At 41.3% G+C, this 20,069-nt stretch overlaps 1 protein-coding gene across 6 annotated transcripts in view; it reads left to right on the top strand.

Annotated features, from left to right (window-relative positions):
- Positions 1–20,069, top strand: part of LTBP1 (latent transforming growth factor beta binding protein 1) — a 417,364-nt gene that overhangs the window by 145,088 nt on the left and 252,207 nt on the right. For all 6 annotated transcript variants that reach the window (XM_082426963.1, XM_082426964.1, XM_082426966.1 and 3 more), the window contains exon 4: positions 8–177. In XM_082426963.1, coding sequence (XP_082283089.1) covers positions 8–177 — 170 coding nt within the window. The remainder of the gene's footprint in view (positions 1–7; positions 178–20,069) is intronic.

Below are 20,069 nucleotides of genomic sequence, written 5' to 3'. Positions count from 1 at the left end.
TTTCCAGAGTGACACCCCTTTCCTCACAGAATGTGATGATTCATCATGGCCAGGCCCAGGAATATGTGCTCAAGCCCAAGTACTTTGCAGCTCAGAAGGTGATTTCGGGAGAGCAGTCTACTGAAGGTTCATTCCCTTTAAGATTTGGACACGATCATGTGGCAGCACCTTTTCAGTGTGAGTATGTCCTGTCAGTCATCTTTCTAAGTTACAGTATCATGCTTTGGAAACACTTCGCTCTGTAGATGGCTTTAATGTGTCACAGTAGATGAAATTCAAGAATCATTTTTTAAAAATCCGTACTGGTTCCTGAAACAACCAGACAGCAATATGGTTTCCTTCTTCAGAGGAAAGGCAGTTTTCCTGGACATTGCAGGATCTGAAGTGACTTGCCTGTAATACTGTTTCTGCAAGATGGCTCCATTTCCAAGATATACTTGCTCTAATTTTCTGTACAGTTGTACGGCTGATATGTTTACATTGATAAAATATTTTCCTTAGTGAGCTAGCCAGGATTTATTCTTTGTGAGATGTCTGCAGTGTCCTGCATTACCCTCCGAGATTTACCTACAGTGGATGTTTTCATGTTAGGAGGGCAATGTTTTTAGTATATCGGTTCCACGGTGTGGCAGGTTTTACTGAGTTTGTAAAGAGCTCTTGTATCAGTGGCCAGCTTGGTTAATATCTCACTATGGGGGAGGTTCAAGGACAAGCCCCGGCTCAGAGGGTGGGGAATGTGATGATTTGTGGGTTAAATATTACAGAGTGTCTGCTGGCAGCATCTGGAGAAAGCGTTCTTCAGTGAGGCGGCAGACTGTTCAAAGGGGAGAGCTGGGTGCACAGGCTCCTTCCAGCAGCTTCCTGCTCTGTCTCACGTTGATGGATGGCCTGCGCCATAAGTAATGAAAGAGAATGCCAGTTGTGAGGTTGAAAAGGACTGTCTTTCACCACCCAGAGTAGTGCGGAGAGCTGAGAGAATTCTTACTACTGTTTGGCACTTCAGAAGTCTGTGTCTGTATGGGCTTGATTCCTGGGGACCACCTCCACATCCCAGAATTGGCCATTTAACAAAAAGAGTAGCTAATATAAGGTATGTACATTTCCACTTTTCATCTTTTGAGAAAATTGTGCTCAGGACTTGAGGCTGGACCCCAGAGCAATAGTCTGAGGTGATTTATTGGGATGATAAGGGAAGAATGGAGAAATTGTGTAGATCATCTCCTTGCCCTTTAGAAAGGATAGCTTTCAAGTTATTTGCAAAACAATAGATGTATCATCTTGTTTTTAAAGCTCCTTTGATTTCAGTGCTTAATAGCCTGTTCTCTAGAAATATTCCTAAGTATATAATATTTTTCTAATCTCTAAAAATCTAGAGATACTACTATTTCCTTGAAGCTTTATGTAGATCATATTTTATAGAAGCTCTCCAAAATTAGAATGTGATGGGAAGAGTTTTTGAAAGCTTATGATCATACTGATAAAAGAATTCTGAATTTCATGGAGGTGTCAGGAAAAGATGGTTTGGGAATCTCTGGTATTAAGACTGGAGACTAGTTTAATTTGCATGAGTATCATCTAGAGCAGGGGTCCGCAAATTGTTTCTTAAAGACCAGATAATAAATATTTTAGGCATTGGGAGCCAAGATACAAATTGAGGATGTTATATATAGGTACGTACATAACTATTTAAAATGTAGACATTTAAAAATGTAAAAACTCTTAGCTATTAGGTCGTTTAAAAAAAAAAAAAAGGTAGCTGGCTGGATTTGGCCCATGGGCTGTAGTTTGCCAACTGGTAATATAGAGACTTAGTTTCTCAATCTACTAAAAAGACAACCTATGGAATGGGAGAAAATATTTGCAAATGATGCGACTGACAAGGGGTTAATATTTAAAATATACAAACAGCTCATACAACTCAGTATCAAAAAAAAAACCCCACCCAATCAAGAAAGGGGCAGAAGACTTGAACAGATATTTTTACAAAGAAGACATACAGATGGCTAACAGACACATGAAAAGATGCTTAACATCTCTATAAGAGAAATGCAAATCAAAACCACATTGAGGTATCACCTCACACCTGTCAGAATGGCTATCATCAAAAAGTCTACAAATAACAAGTGTCGGAGAGGATGTGGAGAAAAGGGAACCCTTGTACACTGAGGATGGGAATATAAATTGGTGCAACCATTGTGGAAAACAGTATGGAGGTTCCTCAAAAAACTGAAGATAGAGCAACCGTAAGATCTAGCAATTCCACCATATGATCTAGCAGTTCCATTCCTGGGTATGTATCTGGAAAAAGTGAAAACACTACTTTGAAAAAATACATGTGCCCCAGTGTTCAGTGCAGCACTACTTACAATAGCCAAGATATGGAAGCAACCCAAGTGCCCATCAACAGGTGTTTGCATTAAGATTTGGTGTGTGTATATAAACAATGGAATATTACTCAGCCATAAAAAAGAACGAAATACTGCCATTTGCAGCAATGTGGATGGACCTAGAGAATTTTATGCTTAGTAAAATAAGTTGGACACAGACAGATGCTGTATAATATCACTTATATGTGGAATCTAAAAGATAATACGAATATATATACGAAACAGACTCAGAAGGAGGGAGGGACAAATTAGGGGTATGGGTTTAATAGATACAAACTACCATATGTAAAATACATAAGCAACAAGGATATACGTATAACACAGGGAATTACACCCATTGTCTTGTAATAACCTATAATGGAATATCATCTGCAAAAATACTGAATCAGTATGTTGTATACCTGAAACTAACACAGTATTGTAAATCAGCCATGCTTCAATTGAAAAAAATCAATCTGCTGAAAATACATAGATCTTGGACCTGATTGACTGGTGCCTGGAACAGGACAATTAAACCAAAAGATGCTCTAGAGGCCCTGTGTGTAAGCAGCTGTTCTTCAGTGTCACTATTCCCAGCAACCCACCCTCCTCCCCATGATGATTCTCAGACGTAGCTCCACTTGGTTTGGAGGCAGCCAGAAAAGCATGAACTACCAGGACACCAGTTGTGTTAGATAAGTCTAGTTTCCTTTAATGTTAGAGCGACATGCCACACAGCGCTGGGGAAAGTAATGGATGTTACTCCTGGTTGCTTATAGAAAGTCTTTTGATACTGATGGAAATAACATTTTCACTGGATGACCCATTAATGGCCATGTGGCTGGACTGAATTGCATGAATCACCCACCATGAGTTCCTCAAAAAGTTAAACATAGAGTTACTCTATGACTCAGCAGTTCCACTCCTAAGTATATACTCAAGAGAAGTGAAAACGTGTGTACACAAAAACGTATGTACAAATGTTCATAGCAGTGTTATTCACAATAGCCAAAAAGTGAGAACAACCAAACTGCCCATCAACTGATAGTAGATAAACAAAATGTGGTATATCGTGCCATTGGCTGTTCAGCCACAAAAAGGAATGAAATATGATACATGCCACAACGTGAATGAACCCTGAAAGCATACTGAATGAGTCCAGGTACAAAAGAATCCAGATCACATATGATTCCATTTTTATATGAAATGTCTAGAACAGGCAAATTATATGAAATATCCATGCAGACAGATAGTAGATTAGTGGTTGCTGGGGGCTGGGGAGAGCAGGAATGGGGTGTGACCATTGATGGGTAAGGAGTTTCTTTTGGGCTGATGAAAGTGTTCTGGAATTAAATGGTTATCATGGTTGCACAAAGTGTGAATATGGTAAAGCCATGTTATGTTAAAAATAACACAAAAATACTTAAAAATTATTTCCCAATAAGTAGTTATAAAAGTTTCAAGGAATGGAGGTTACTGGTTCTCTCAGAAGTGCTAAGAATGGTGTTGGGTAGAGGGGATCTGCTTTATCCAGTACCTCTTTCGGTAATTTGTAGGAAAGATTTGACTATGTAAACCAAATCCTGTTGTGGTTGGCTTAGTAGTGTTTTTAACCTAGAGGGAGGGAAGTTGAAATGACATGATGATAACATTTAAAGGCAATCTTATAAAAACAGTCAGTTCAGATTATCTTAGTATCTGCTCAGGAGCAGACCCAAATATCTCACACCTAAAGAGATTATTTCAATACAATGCACTAGAAAAAGATCTTGAGGGTAATAAGTATCCATTCCAGACTATCTGCTGTTGTGCTGAAAATACCATGGGACGCTTGATGATATTAAAAACAGAAAATAACATTTCTATTTTGGTCCATGGTGGAAGAATTTTTTTATCATCAGGGTTAATAATGGAGAGCTTCTTAAGGTAGAGTGTGGAGTTACTTATAAAGGAGAGCTTTAGGATGAGCAGAAATATCCCTGTAGCTGAAATAGTTCCCTAGACTACTGATTTGCAGGTTATGCAAAGAGCCCTTAGAGCTAAGAAATTGGAGAATCTATGATTTGAATATTCACCTGCTCCACTTTTTTTTTCTATTACCTCAGTTTAATATTTGGAAATTTTTAGAAGTGTAAACTTTTATAATTGGATTTCTCATTGCTAATTCCAGTGGTTTTCCTCTCAAGGTGGACTTGGCTTTTAGAAAGGTTAATTATACTTTAAAGTTGTCTATTGAAATCTTACTTCAGATTCAACAAAGCCAAAATCTTAAATTTCAGGAAAGGCAGACACCATCTTTTATATACTACCTTTCTAAAGTTTCTAAAATTGATACAAATCAGACTCTTAAAAGAGTTGCTTATTTATCTCCTGATGTGCTGAGAGATGTGAGAGAGTGATTGATTATTGGCATTGAGAAAATATGATACTGTTCAGTTATAAAAAGTTAGGAGAAGCCCACTTTTAATTTTTACTTAAATTGTTAAACATAGGCTTTCTGCTTAGGTAAACACCCATAGTGGTGCAGGAAACACATACACAGCCCCATTAGGCCGCTTCTGACAGAAGAAAACCTTATCGTGCCTGCACTGGGACCCCAGGAAACATCTTAGCCCTGGATCCTGTGGTCTGTGCTGACCCCTCCCAGTGCTTGCAACAGGCCAGTCGACTCAGCTTCTGCTCCCACCCTCACCCCCCCACATGAGTCATGGGCTGACTGGAATTCCTGGCTCTCCCCCATTTGAAGATGCAACAGCCCTCCTCAGCAGGTCTTAGGTTTGAGAGGGAGGCAAAGAGTCCATTGAGCCACTTTGCTGCCCAAATCCCTGCAGCCCAGTTCTGGCCTGACCTCAGTCCATGTTCCCATACTCTGAAGAGCACGGGCCCTTTGGGCACACGAGCCTTCCTCTTTTAGCGACACTACGGTTGAATGTGCTAGCATTAGCCTTCAGGCTGTGTTCACACTGCCACCGAGAAGCATAAGACATGAAAGCATCTCAGGGTTTGATGGCAAGTGTTATATCTCCCCGGGAAAAAAAAAGTTCATGTGTCTGGAGTGAAGATTTTCTGTGGTTGCAGACTGACAGAGCGAAGATGTTACCATTAAAACTGCATCTTCCTGGTTGTCCTGAGAGAAGAGAGTAGTTCTGCAGAAGGTTAGAGGACACATCCAAGATTTTTGCTTTAGCAAAACAAATCTGAAGTTGAAAGGATAGGCAGGCAGTATTTGGCTTAGGCTGTTGTGCTTATGCCAGCCATTTCAAGTAGGTGGGCAGGAATACTCATTAAAGGCTCGGACGCACTGTGCCGGTTACAGAATCTTCACAGGGAGGGAGTCCGTGGTGTGGTTCAAAGCACCCACCGTAGATGGAAGTGGGCTTTAAGGAAGACCAGATTCAACCTCCACTCACTGGGCCTTTGCAAAAAAGGGGAGAAACCGTGGAGTGGCAACTCGATGAAGGCAAATGTAGATGTCATAAGTACAGATGAGAAGAATTGGAACCAGGTTCTTAAGTGCAGGATGAATTTGCAATATGGATACCTCCAGAGGAAGAACAGTTTGAAAATGCAGGTGAGGAAGAGTCTGGTCCTGAGAACCACCCTTGCCTCATTGGGGTGTTGAAGTTTAAGATATGAGTGATAGGAAGATCACTTGTGTGAAGAGAGAAAAGGAAAGGGGAAATCAAGTGTGCTGGCAATCCCAGTTCTCTGAGACGCCCTCTCTGTTAGTTCCTGATTGGTTGGGAGCCCCACTAGGGCAAAGCTTTGCAGACGGACAAACTGGGCACTTTGGAGGAAGGAGAATTCCGTAGACTTAACATTCTTCAGCACTCGAAATCCTTCCCTGCATGGAGACTACCCTTAGCTTGTCATGTGCAGGTGAGTGTGTCTCGAGGGAATGGCTCCACACCAATACAGCAAGTACGAAGTGACAGTGGAAGTTGTACCAGCCAGGAACGATCTTACATGAAGCTGATGCAAACTAACAAACGATTTAGCATTTAAAAAGGATACTCGGTGTGAAAACATACTGCCTTGAAGAAGGGTTGATAGTAAAGCTCTGTGCCTTTTCCCTTGTAAAATCAGCAAGTTCCTGGAGCTGCTTGGTTATCCCCACAGAGTGTTGTTTGGGAAGCAGGACATTGAGCCAGTTTCCCAGCCATATGGCAATGTGGATCTTAGCACTAAGAGGGCCAGAAGAAAATCACCCAGTCTTCAATAATTTCTGGTAAAACCCTTGTTGGCCTTAAAAGCCTAGGCAGCAAAGCATCAGCATACTGGGTATAAAAAAATGCTTAAGAAAGCCTTCTGGTGAATGTGGGTGAACACCAGGGTTTTGCTGAGTTGATGTCCTTAGGAATTCAGGTTCCTTTGAAGGACAGAGTATTACCTATTATAGAAGTTGTTCCATGTGTGGTCTTGCTGTGGCCACCGTGCCTCAGTTGGAGGGGCGAGGGCAGGTGGTTTATTTTATCCAGGGGTTGTTTGGTCATATCCCAGTCCTGGAAGGTATGTGGATGTGAACTTCTCATCGCCTGATTACTCACGCACAGTTTCAAGATAGCTGGGCAGTGGTAGGCATGGATTGATTATAAACACTGCCAAGAAGCTTATCCAGCAATATGAAAACAGTGGAGGAAAACCTAGAGTGAGAGGATTATGTAACCTAAATTCCCCAGTGGGCAGCTTTCCGTGCCAGAGAAAGAGGCTTTAAACCCAAAGGGCCCAAGATTTCATAACAAACCAATCCAAGGATATTTCTGGGTGTTGAGACTGAGTTCAAGATATTGAGAAACCCTGTGTGGCTCCAGAGTATTCTGTGACCAAACTGTGATATTTCTAAGGAAAAATAAAACACATGAATTTACAGTTTGCCTGAGGGAAACTACAATGCAACGTTCTGGTAGGAGAAAACTTGAATTTGAAAAAACATGGTGCCTACTCAGCCTTAGGATTTATTTACCAGAAACTGAGGGCTTGACTTGATTTTTCTTCTAAATGGGGAAATAGCTTCTAGAAAATTAATCATCATTAGAGTTGAAATGATACTTTTGATACAAAAGTTCTGCTTATGAGATGTTACAAAAGGAATTAAAGTAGAATGCTTTGTCTTCTTGTGGGTCAGTCTCCTTATAGAAAGGTCCTCTTAACATTGAAAATGATGGCCTTGTGGTGAATCTGTACCCACGTTGTGGAGGTAAAGACCTCAGTACCTTCTTTGTGTTTTTGTATGACATTTCTTAAAGAAGTTTTGGTGTTGTGATTATCTACAATTTTAGTTGTGCATTATTTTTCAATTTGACTTAGTATTAGCGTCTGATGAAATTGTACTTAAGCTGAAGGCCAGCTGTCCTTGTTCTCCCTTGCTCCTCCCATACAAAGGTAGTAGAAATTAATACATGGCTGGAGTAGGAGGAAAACCTTGCTTCCCCAGGAGGTAATTGCTACATGGTTCTATGTGAGTAATTCTTCTGGCAGGCAAACTTTAAATAATGAAATATGTGTATATACACATAAACACACAAATATATTCAATCAAATACATAAATGTGTATTATTTAAAAATTTACTTTTTTGGAGCTCCTTATAGTATCCATATAGCAAGTATCCATTAAAAAAGTTTTCTTGTAGCCCTAACTGTGCTTCACAAGTTTCTCTCAAGGTACCAGTTTAACTAAATGAAAACATTTGAGGTAGGCAGTGGTTGCTCTTGTAAAAAAAAATAAAAATCATAGATATTTAAAAATCCTTGTATCCTAGAAACAGATTTGGAAAGCTTTACTGAAAGCAAGCAAGCATCATAGAGCAGATGAGAGGGTGTTGGTCATAGTTTCTTTTGGTTGATGGCCTCTGGGCTTCTTATGTGGGATCGGGCACTCTCCTTTAACAACGTCTGGAACCCCACGCACCAGGCAGCTGCGCTGCTTGTTTTAATGATCACCATTTAACTGCTACAGGTGCATCTCAGGATCACTCTTTCCCCAGCAGGGATCATACTGATGAAATGAGTCAGAATCTCTCTTAAGGTGTCTGTAAGTTAGAGCTAAGCAGTACACAACTGTAACAAAAGTGAAACACCAGCAGAAGCAGCCAGAGAGAAGCTTTCTATCTCATTAATGTATATAAGAATGAAGCTCATCAGCCTTTTCTGAAAAGCGCTGGGGACAGGGCAACTTATAATGGGATGCTACAAGTACTGTGGATTCTCAACATCTTTGCAGTTACTGAAATGTGCCCTAGTCTCCATGAGGGCTGGCTGTCCCTGGATCTTCTTGGGGCTTAGCTCCCTTATTGCTTCACGCAGCTTTACCATACCATTCCATCACTCCGGATAACATGCACCCCTCGCATTGTGTTGTGGACAGAGACTCTGGCTAACACACGTTCTATTTGCACCCGTCCCTCTAACAGCTGCCTGTCCTGACATCTCAGAGCATCAGACGTTGGGGTGGGCTTGTGATGGATAGAGAAGTGGATGGCTCAGTTCTGCCATTTCCTCAGGACTACTGAAACACCTAGAGAATTGTTCCGCCTGGCCTGCTTTCAGTAGAACCTGATGTGTTACCACATTTATGTCTGAGCAGCCATTAGGATTTTTAACAGAAGCATTCTTGGGTCTCAGGGATTCTTGCTCATATGGAATGGAGAATGTCCAGTTTAGAGTTTGTTAGTGAGTGCGGATAGGAACGCTTTCAGTAACACTTCCGAAATCCCATTATACCTTTTATTCGTTCATCATTATTTTTGGTATGGGTTTTCAGGCAACCACAAAGCGGGGGTGGGGGGAGTGTGTATAAATTCATAGCAGACATGCTCTGCCATGTCTTGAACCTGGAAATATAGCGAAGTTAGAGGCCTCTTTAAAGGAGTTTAAAGAATACTCTTAGCAGAGAAAGTGATTCATAATGTTTCTTGTCAGAGATCCCAGTTTCCAAACCACACCTTAATATACCTCAAGAACATACAATACATATTTAACAAACCTGCTCTTGGTGTTGTAAATTATATTCATGTCTCTGAAGATCAGGAAATTTGGACATAGGCTCATTTATATTCTCCAAGGCACTGTGGATTCAATCCTAGTCTTTCTCCTCATCTATTTAGCACTTACCATATGCCAGCCACAGTGCTAATTGCTGCATATGCATTAATTCAGTATGTTACATTGTAATATTAGTACATTGTTATTCTTTTTTTGAAATAAATTTATTTATTTAATTTTTGCCTGCGCTGGGTTTTTGTTGCTGCACATGGGCTTTCTTTAGTTGCGGTGCGTGGGCCTCTCATTGCAGTGGCTTCTCTTGTTGCGGAGCACGGGCTCTAGGCGCGCAGGCTTCAGTTGTTGTGGCACGTGGGCTCAGTAGCTGTGGCTCACGGGCTCTAGAGCACAGGTTCAGTAGTTGTGGCACGCGGGCTTTGTTGCTCCGCGGCATGTGGGATCTTCCCAGACCAGGGCTTGAACCCGTGTCCCCTTCCTTGGCAGGTGGATTCTTAACCACTGCGCCACCAGGGAAGCCCATTAGAACATTGTTTGACTGTTTAAACTGTTACCCTACATGTTATGCATGTATTTGTTAGGAAGCAAAAATATAACAAGGTATAAATTGCCAAAACAAAACTTGTTCATTGAAAAGATTGTCACTTTAGCTCTTTGTGCAAGTTCCTTTCAGGTGAGTCCAAAGTCAAAATTTGACTATATTTAAAAAATTTGTCAACTTTATTGTATGTAGGACTTTAATGACCATGACACATTTAAAAAATTATCTGAATATAGAGCTTCTGGGAGGAATTTTTTTAACAAAAATAATCCAAATGCAAAATAAGCCTTTCTAATCAGGGGGTTCCTATTGCCGTTTAAGATCCATTTCGATAGCTTTCAAACAAAATGAAGCAATCAGATCTTACCTGGAAACTGTGTAAGAACCAAAGTCCACAGTAGAATTTTACTTTCTTCTAGAGTTTTTAGTAGTAATTATGATCATGAAAGCAAACATTTCGAGGTGAAATTTCCCATATTTAGAAGCTCTTGTGTGTTTTGCTCTGTAATTTATCATGGAGCAAGTGTTGCTGCTCATTTGAGTTTTTCCTCTAAGAGCTGACTGCATGTAATGATAACCTCTTGAATTTGCATATTTAACAGCTTATGAATCATATTCATACAGATTATTTCATATGGCCCCTGCCACAGCCTTGTGAGGTAATGGGTTGGATGGCTTTATTCTGCATGTCTTTGTTCTACTCTTGATTGCAGGATTGGGAGGGTGGAGCCAGAGAGTGGTTTTACTGTATCCCATCTTGTTGAACCTCTATCCGTTTCTTGGACAAATAAAACTCTTAACACTTATTCCATAAGACTGTTTGTTGTAAGAATGAAGTGAGATGGCATGTGACACCTAACATGCTGCCAGATACATAGTCTGTGCTCCATCTCTGTTAATTTCCCTCCTTCATCCTGACCTTCCCATACGTGCTCCATCTTCATTTCTCTCCTTCATCCCAACCTTTCCAAGTGCCTCGTGTCGTGTAATTTTCATAGTACTGCTCATTAAAAGAGTGGGAGAGGCACTGGGGTTTTGAGGAAAGAGCAGGGCTTGCATTGAACTCTCAGCTTCTACCATTTCCTAACAAAATGACCTTGGTCAAGTTTCTGATGAATGTCTCTGTAGTTTCCTAGTCTGTGAAATGGCTATAAGCGTAACTTACATGGCCGTGGTGTGTATTTGAGCTTTGTAGCTTAGTAAGCGCCAGTGCATGTTTCATGGGTCCATCAGTCACGCAGACAGTGCTCTGTACATTTAGAAAGGCCCTTATATACTATTTCTATGTTCTCAGAATCTAGGCAAAAAAAAAAAAGTGGAGAAGAAGAGTGTGTGTGTTTCTATTATCTATTGCCGTGTAACCGAGCATTCCCAACCTTAGTGGTTTAAAGCAACAAGCATTATCTTACAGTTTCTGTGGGTCAGGAATTGGGAATTACCTTAGCTGATTGGTTCTGGCTCGGGTTCTTTTATGAAGTTTCAATCAGGGTATCAGGGAAGGGCAGCAGTCATCTGAAGGCTTGCCTGGGGCTGGAAGATCTGCTTTCAGGATTGCTCAATCACATGGTGATTGGCAGGAAGCTTCAGTTCTTTGTTGCGTGGGCCTCTCCTTAGACTCCTCAAGTATTCTCACAGCATGGGAGCTGGCTTCCCTCAGAATGAGCGATCCAGGAAAGAGAGTAGGATGGGAGCTGCAGTGCAGTGCCTTTTATGATCTAGTCTCTGAAGTCACAAACTATCACTCTGCTTTATTCTGTTCTTTAGACATGAGTTGCTGAGACCAGTCCAGGCTCAAGGGGAGGGGAATTGGACATCATCTCTTGAAGAAAGACGTAGCAAAGAATTTGTGGACACGTTTTAAAACCATCAGTGTTCAACAGGAGAGACATTAACTTGATGAGAGTCAAAAGGGAAAAGTTGAAAATGAGTAACCTAAAAAGAATTAGCTGACAGTTGAAAAACTTACAATGTGTAATTACACATCAGTAATTCATTTTTTATTGGCAACTAATCATTTTTCAATTTTATTTATGACATGATACTGGAGCATATTTAGATATAATATGACGACTTTGAGAAAAGCGATATTTAGGCTGAAATCTTGCCTAATGGTGAGATCTATTGAATTTGGCAGTAATCCCTTGGGGAGAGTAGCTGGGGCCATTTGATGGAGTCATTTAAAAACTGAGCCAGGGAGAAATTTGTGCTGGGGAAAAAAGAACTGACAGAATTGGTGTTCTGCAAGCATGGATATCCCTGATTCTATAATTCTAAATTACTTTAGAGATTTAAAAAATGCCAGTTTTCTTCTATATAACTAATGGCTTCAACAGTTTTTTCTTTCAGTTGAATCCATCAAACTTTGGAGGAGTTTTGATAGTTGCACAAATATTCCTATGTTCAGCTTCCTTAGTGCTTCTCAAAATAAAAGGCATTCAAATTTCTAATATTTTGTTTGTACTGGGTTTTCATTACCTACATGAAAGAGTTGGGATCTCTCAGAGGCACATCACTTTATCTACTCCTGACCTGGCAGCTCCAGTATCTCAGAATGCCTGTCCAGGGCACAGTAGGTTTTGGTTTCCTTCTCTATCCTGTCTTTTCACTTTTTCTTTCAAGCAAATTTAGGTTTTGTAAAGTGTGTAACAGGTCGTTTTCTTCCTTGTGTCTGCCTTTAATATAAGAGGGAAATTTCCAAGCCCCTTGTGGAAATAGTAGAACGTTGGTGGCATTCAACTCCTTTAATGTTTTTGTGACTTCCAGGTATTAGCTGTTGGAATGAAAGTCACTTCTCTGCCCTTTGCTTTGTCTGTCTTCCCCTGTATTCCCAGCCTGAGTTCATTTCCTCCCCCTGTGTTCTTTCCCATGTCACTCCCCTCTCGCCACATACTCTTTCCCGTTCCCAAAAAGGGAGAATCACCAGGTGGGACGTGTGTTAAAAATAGCAAAGGAGGATGAGAATACAAACTGTTTTCTTTGGCTTGATTGAGGCCAAGGGAATGTTGGAGGAGAGAAACATACATAAATAGAAGTATGTGCAAAGGGCCAAGAAAAAGTGGAAGGTTGGAATGTATGGTCATGCCTAGGTTGGTGAGAATCGTGGATGGGAGTGAAAGGATGAAAGGTGGAGAGAAAGGAGGAAAGGTTTTCTGGGGGGGGGTGGGGGGGAGGAAACTGTGTGAGAAGGAGGCGTGTGAGTGAGGATCGTTGGACGGTCCTGCCCGGCTGATTCCCTGGCTGTATGTGGTGTTGTTGCTGAAGTCGAGGCTAGATTGGATGTAGGTGGGCAGGAGTCTTCATTTCCTTTGAAGGAGTTTGATTTTGTTGGAAATATTTGTTTTAACAATTACATAGACTAAATGGAATCCTATTTCTCCAAGCATATAGTAGAGATAATTGGGGACCCTCATGGGGAATGGCCCCTACTCTGTCAAGCTTGTGAGTAAGTCATGAGATTTGTTCCTTGGTACACACGCAGCCCAGTAGATACAGATGATTTTAGTCGGACTTGCTTCTCCATGTGCAAGCAGACAGATGTTATTTATGGAAATGGTGAGTGATAGACCGATAACAAGTGCCTCCATTGACTTCTTTCTGGAAAAACAACAAATGTGGGGATAAATAAAACCTAATTCTGTTCTAAAATTAAGGGATAGAAAATTCGAATCATGTGAAGCGTGTCTAACCCACTGCTTCTGTAAGGAGCCCACACAAACTGGCCAGATTGAATGAGTGTTAGAGATGGAAGACAGGTAAGTGTTTACTGCCCTGCAACTTGTTCTTTTGATTCAGAGACAGTGCTGAAGTCCTTCTCTTAAGCCTCTTCCGCTGCCCTGGCCACAGCGTGGAAGCTAGAGAGTTAACGCTGCGGAGAACGCTGACATAGGTTCTTTGAGGGAAGTGGAGACTTTTCACATGAAAAAGTGCGTCTTTTCAATGGTATTTATCCCTCCGGAGGTGAACTCTTAGAGTAACATCTTGAATCATGATGCCAAAAAACTCCTCTAAAAATCCCTGGGCAAACGTATTTAACCCTCGCCAAGTGTGCTTGCCACAGTTGTCAGGATTCTAGATCCAGGCCGTGAATTACACTCTCAATTCCGAATTGAGAAGGTGGGTATATTGTGCTCCCTCCCGTTATTCTTTATTACTTTTAAACACAAGACACATTAAGTCTTGTGTTTCTTCAACTCTGCAATCACAGCATCTCAAATACCACTGTTCATTCTGGAGGGGCTGGTGCTCTGGTATTAAGAATTAGGAGCAGAGGAGAGATTTTCACATGCTCTTGATGGGGCTTTTTAAAGTCATGTTGAAGAAAACACCACGGGACAGTGGCCTGCTGCAGTTGTAGGACACCAGAACTGAGGAGGTACCCCACGAAGTATGCCTGGTCGGTTGAATCCCCTCAGGGTCTATGATGTTAAAGAAAAATATTTTACAGAAAAGGTCAGAAAATGAAAATGTCAGAAAGGCATCCGTTTGTTTTGCTAGTTCTCTACTTTTATTACCAACTATATTTTCTTTCCCCAAATATACTGGGTCAGATCCTGCTGGGTGAGTAAACTACTTATTGGGTAAAAGTTAGCTTCTTTTGACTGTAAAATATATTATACCTTGAAACATATTTGATTTTGTTCCAGGGATAAAAATAGGACCTTTTATTATATTTCTAGAGAAGAGAGCTTAGGTTTGGTATTTAAAGAGAGAAAACTCCAGGGAGAAAAAGGAAAGATTAAAACAATCCCATAGTCTCAAGGTGTGCTTTTTAAAGTCCTACTGGGGGTAGTGGAGTCAGGCTGGCAGGGCAAGGTTGAAGTTGAGAAAACGTGCGATTCAAGGTGAAAATCTTTTTTTTTTTTTTTAATTAATTAATTAATTAATTTATGGCTGTGTTGGGTCTTCGTTTCTGTGCGAGGGCTTTCTCTAGTTGCGGCAAGTGGGGACCACTCTTCATCGCGGTGCGCGGGCCTCTCACTATCGCGGCCTCTCTTGTTGCGGAGCACAGGCTCCAGACGCGCAGGCTCAGTAATTGTGGCTCACGGGCCCAGTTGCTCCGCGGCATGTGGGATCTTCCCAGACCAGGGCTCGAACCCGTATCCCCTGCATTGGCAGGCAGACTCTCAACCACTGCGCCACCAGGGAAGCCCCCTAGGTGAAAATCTTAGTCCTTAAATCTCGAGTCAAGCTAAAACAAAGATTAAATTAGTGAAATGGGAAATGAGACCCGACTCCTAAAATAAGTGGAAATTTGGGATGAAATCTACCATCTTTATTGCTGGACTTTTGGTTAGTCCCTCTCCCAATCTCCCTGAGCTGGGAACCAAAGTGTATTTCTCTTTTTGGGTGGATTTTATGGCTTAGTGGCAATTCACATCAGACTCGAAGAATCTGGGTAGTAGTGTTTTTAATTTCCTAGTTGTTCTTAGCCTAACAAAGGGAATGAATACTAAGTAAATCAGAAGTATATTAAAAAATTAAACTCCTTAGACATCATCATCAATTTTATTTATCAAATTAGTGGAAGTTTTCCCTTATGTGTCAATTTGATTTTTGCATAATACATTGTGGAATTTTGGGAGCAAGTAATTGTCTGTTTTTCTTTTGAAAAAGTGCTTGAGAAATTTGTTTCCTGTTTATTCAGTTATTCTGTCATTGGCATGTTTAATAGAAAATTTTTACTTTATATCACTGGCCATTTTTTGGTAATGTTTTAATGATTTTAGGGGAAAATGTTTTGTAATGATTGTAGGGTTTCCTGAATAACAACTTGTGCTTTCCCTTGATCTGAAGCTTTTATGACTAAAACATTTCTCTCTGACAAATATAGCATAAAATAAATGTTTTGAGGCTAAAGGTTTCATAGAAGTGTTCTTTATTTTTTTAAAAAAATTACTGACAGTTATCCCTTAGATAAATATTATTTCTTTAGTTCTCTGTCAGTGGAGTTTATTCATTCATTCGATATTTCTTGAGCACTTGCTATGAGACACATGTTGAGTATTTAGTAGTGACCAGACACATTCCCGCCCTCATGGAGTCTGTGTTTTTATGACAATAATCCAATGCTAAATCTATAAAGCATACTTATAAACAGGAAACGTAAAACAGGACACAGGGAATCAATGTGTGTGTGGTGTTGCAGTTTTATGCCAGGTAGTCGGGAAAAACCTCCTGATCATGTGACGTTCTGGTGAAGTCTTGAAGGTGAGGGAGGAAGGCATGTATATCTGGGGAAGAGTATTCTAGGCAGAGGGAACAGGAGGTTCCCTGAGATATGAATGTGCCCAGTATGTGAGGAATAGCAAGGAGGCCAGAGTGAGTGCTTTGGGAACACGTGTAAGAGACAAGGTCGGGGAGCTCACAGCTTGTGGAGAGCCCAGTAGGCCCTTGTGAGGCCTTTGGCTTGTATTCTGAATGAGATGGGAAGCCACTGAAGGGAGGAGTGCCATGATCTGACTGCCATACGTTAAAGGATGCACCGAATGCCGTGTGGGAGAAAGCTGTAGGAGGGCAAAGTTGGAAGCAGGAAGTCCGGCTGGGAGACTGTTGATAGTAGTGAAGATGATAGTGAATTGCACCAGTGTTTGCCATGAAGGTGGTGAAAAATTGTCCCCTCTGGAAATAGAGTTAACAGGGTTTGCATGTTGTATTGAGTCTCAGATGACCAAAAAAGGGTCAAGAATAGACTTGCCATTTTCAGAGATGAGGGAAGACTTGAAAAGGAACAGGTTTGGATGTGGATACAGAGAGGGACCAAAGCTTAGTTTTGCATGTTTTCTTGGGACAGCCACTAGACCTTAGACACCTACCTAGCAAAGTCTCATAAGCAGCTGGACAGCTGGATTCTTGGACACACACAAATACACACATCTGCAGTACTCATATGCACATATACAAGGTCGAGGGGTCCAGGCTAGAGTTAAACATTTTCTATACAGAAATCTGTAGCTGGTATCCAAATCCATGAGATAAGACAGGATAATAGCATCTGGGAAGTCAGTATGGAAAGGAAAAGGCTACAAAGACTGAGCTCTAGGGCCTTCCCCTGGGCACGATCATGAGGAGCAGTGGCCAGCAAGGTAGGAGAGAACCGTGAGAGAACAGGGTAACCTAGAAGCCAAGTAAAGAAGGAGTATCACGAAGCAGAGTGGTTCTTCTGTGTCAAATAGGCTGGAAGTTTGAGTCATAAGGAGCCAGAGGATTTACTGTTGGTTTTGGCAACATGGGGGCCAGTGGTGACCTTCACAAGGGCAGCTTTGGTGAAGGGTTGACAGCAAAAGCTTGGCTGTGGCAGGTTCAAGAGAGAATGGGAGGGGAGGTGGTGGAGGCAGCCAGTAGGGCGGCTCTTTTGAGGGGTTTTTCTTTAAGGAGAGCTGGGAAATAGAGTGGCAGCTGCAAGAGAGTGGAATGGGGACGATGCGAGGAGAGGTGTTTTCGACAGATGGGGCACAGTACAGCGGGTTTGCCTGCTGATGGAAATGAACAGGGAGGAAGTCTTTCAGCAAGAGAGGAAGGGGATTCATTGCTTTAGTGGAAGGGTTGGCCTTAGGTAGAACCACCTCCTTCATCGGGAGGAAGGCGGGACAACTATAGATCCAGGTAAGTTGGTAGGCCTGGCTTCGTAGCTTCTATTTTCTCCATGAAATAATAAGGGAAGTCATACTTGAGTTCAAGTTCACTAGTTAATCATCTGCTGCATTTCTGCCAAGTGAATATTTTGGGGACTGTAGTTACATTTTTAAACATGGCTTATGTTTAGTACCTGCTTTTTGAGAAATAAGCAATTCTTCAAGAAACTCAGAATATATCCAGAAACGTATTCTTGTATTAAATGATTTAATAAACTCGCCTTCTTTGCCTCGTTATAGGCCTGTCTCTTTACATGTATAAAAATGGAAAGAAATCATACATGTGTCTGTAAGAGATGAGTAAGTGTTACAGTTTCCTTCAGTGAATATGAAGGGAACATGGAAAGGGGGAGGAAGCACAGGTGTTTTAGTTTATATCACCTGCGTAGCAACTCTTTCTCTACCTCTTCATTTAGTTAGTTCTATGTGGAAAAACTCCAAGAGGTGGTACTGGAAAGTAACCCTAGATTCTTATCTGAGGAAGTGCCCACAGCAGAACTAGAGATCTCTGAGTTTCCTTCCCTCTTGGAGAATTTTCCATGACTGGGGCAATCTGATGAAGTAATAGATTTGATACTGATTTCTATTTACATAGCACCTTTCTTGAGGAACAGAGTATTCTGTGGGCATTATTTTAAGAGTCCTGGAGAAGTTAAGCAAGCCTGGAGAGCCGAACGATCAAGTCTTGTTATTCTAAGCATTATTTAATACGTTTATGATTTGTCCTTCAAAGAATTCTTGGCCTCCTGGCAGGAATGGATTGCAAAATGGGAGAATGAGCTGTTAGCTCAGTTTTCCTCCCACGTGACCTGGGTATTGAATCGGCTCCGAAGTCCCACTCAGTCAACAGGGCAGAATGCTTCTCCTTCGCAGAGGATATTACCCGTGCTGGTTGGCCCCCCCCTTGTTGAAGTTGGATGAATGCTGATGTGCTGTCGCAGCATTCTGGTTGAATGCAGAGGCGAGACTCTTTGTTCATGACCTCTGATGTGAGTCTTGAACTTGTTATATTTATTTCTTTAGCTGCCTTTGCTTTTGGTCACATCCTAGTTTAATGACTGAAAGATGGCAGCTAGACTGAAGTCCATTTGTCAAGAACAGTGTTCACATTTTTGAATTTTGCTCTGTCGTTAATGATTGGGAAGCAGAAATGAAAGCTATTTATATTGGGGAGGGTATCGGCTCCACTTCCATCCCATTAGCCATTCAGTCTGAACGTCTGTGGTTTGTTTTAACCCACGTGCCAGCACCTCTTCTTGGAGGTATGAATGCACACAGGGTCTGGCAGAAGCTGCAGACGGGATGTTGACTTTTGAGTGTCTTGACTGACTGACTAGGAGGCCCAGTGGAGGTGCTGTGTGGCTCCAGGCAATCTGTTTCTAGCCAAGGACTCTAAAACCCAAAGTTTGAAAGTGCCTGGTTAACATTTCTGGGGCTGATTTACCTACAGGGTAACTCACATGTTTTTGTCAGAGGGACCAAGCAAGAAAACTGTGCCAACAGTTGCCCTATTAACTCCTGACTCGTCTGACTTTGGCTTTTCAGATTTGTAATTCTTAATCAGCCAATGGGTGCAGCTAGGGATGATCTTCTTCCACTGATTTGACCCGTGGGCTTCACTCTCATCTCTGGTGAAGCAAGGCTCTTGGACCAGAGGGGCCTCCAGCATCCTGTGGGCCCCGATCTCTGTGGGGTTGTACAGTCATACTTTGAGTCACTTTGTTCCACATTTATTGGGTTACCTACTTTACAGAAGGCACTAGGGGTCCTTAGGTATTAATTTATTCAAGGCATTTGAGGAAGATGCCTCTTAAACAGCAAATGGCCTGTGTAGGAAAGGCCACTGTCACTGAAGTCCCACTGAACTCTTGAGAGATGAGTAGTATTGTCTTCAGCTTGTTACACTGAGGAATTTGAAACTCAGAGCACTGTATGTTAGTTTTGTGTACTTTAAAACTCTTTACACAATACCCTAGATAATGTGGAAATGATTTTAAAGTAGTGGAAATGATTTTAAAGGAGTGAACACAGGAGAGAATATTATCTAATGCATTTAATGTTTACGGAGATCCTCTCAGAGCTATGGATGGCAATCTAGTGTCAAACAGTTAAGTTTTTCAATGCTGATTTTGAGATTGTGGAAAACTTAACTAATAATAATGGAGAAGTATTATAAATGCTTCCTGTAGACACAAGAGGATCATCTGAGAATATAAGGGTCTCTTTTAGAATTAGATTACTTTATAGCAGAGTGCTTATAAAACAAGAGGGGGGAAATATGAAATGAAATTTATTTTCTGCTTCCAAGAAGATGTGAACATTATAAAAATCAGAATTAAGTCATATGAAACTGTCTCTGCCTCTTCAAAATACAGATGATTCCAGGCCAAAAAGAATTTTTTTTGGCAAAGAAACATACTAAGTTTTTTAAAAACAATAAGCCCAGAGAATCTCAAGTGCCTATAAAGTGACTACTATAGCTGGGAGGTAACATGGGCATAATGATTAAGGGCTTGCTTTCTTTGGATGTCTCA

The sequence above is a fragment of the Balaenoptera physalus genome, assembly GCF_965194825.1.
Source record: "Balaenoptera physalus genome assembly, chromosome: 15".
Lineage (NCBI taxonomy): Eukaryota > Metazoa > Chordata > Mammalia > Artiodactyla > Balaenopteridae > Balaenoptera > Balaenoptera physalus.
This window is presented reverse-complemented; position numbering and strand designations above follow the sequence as displayed.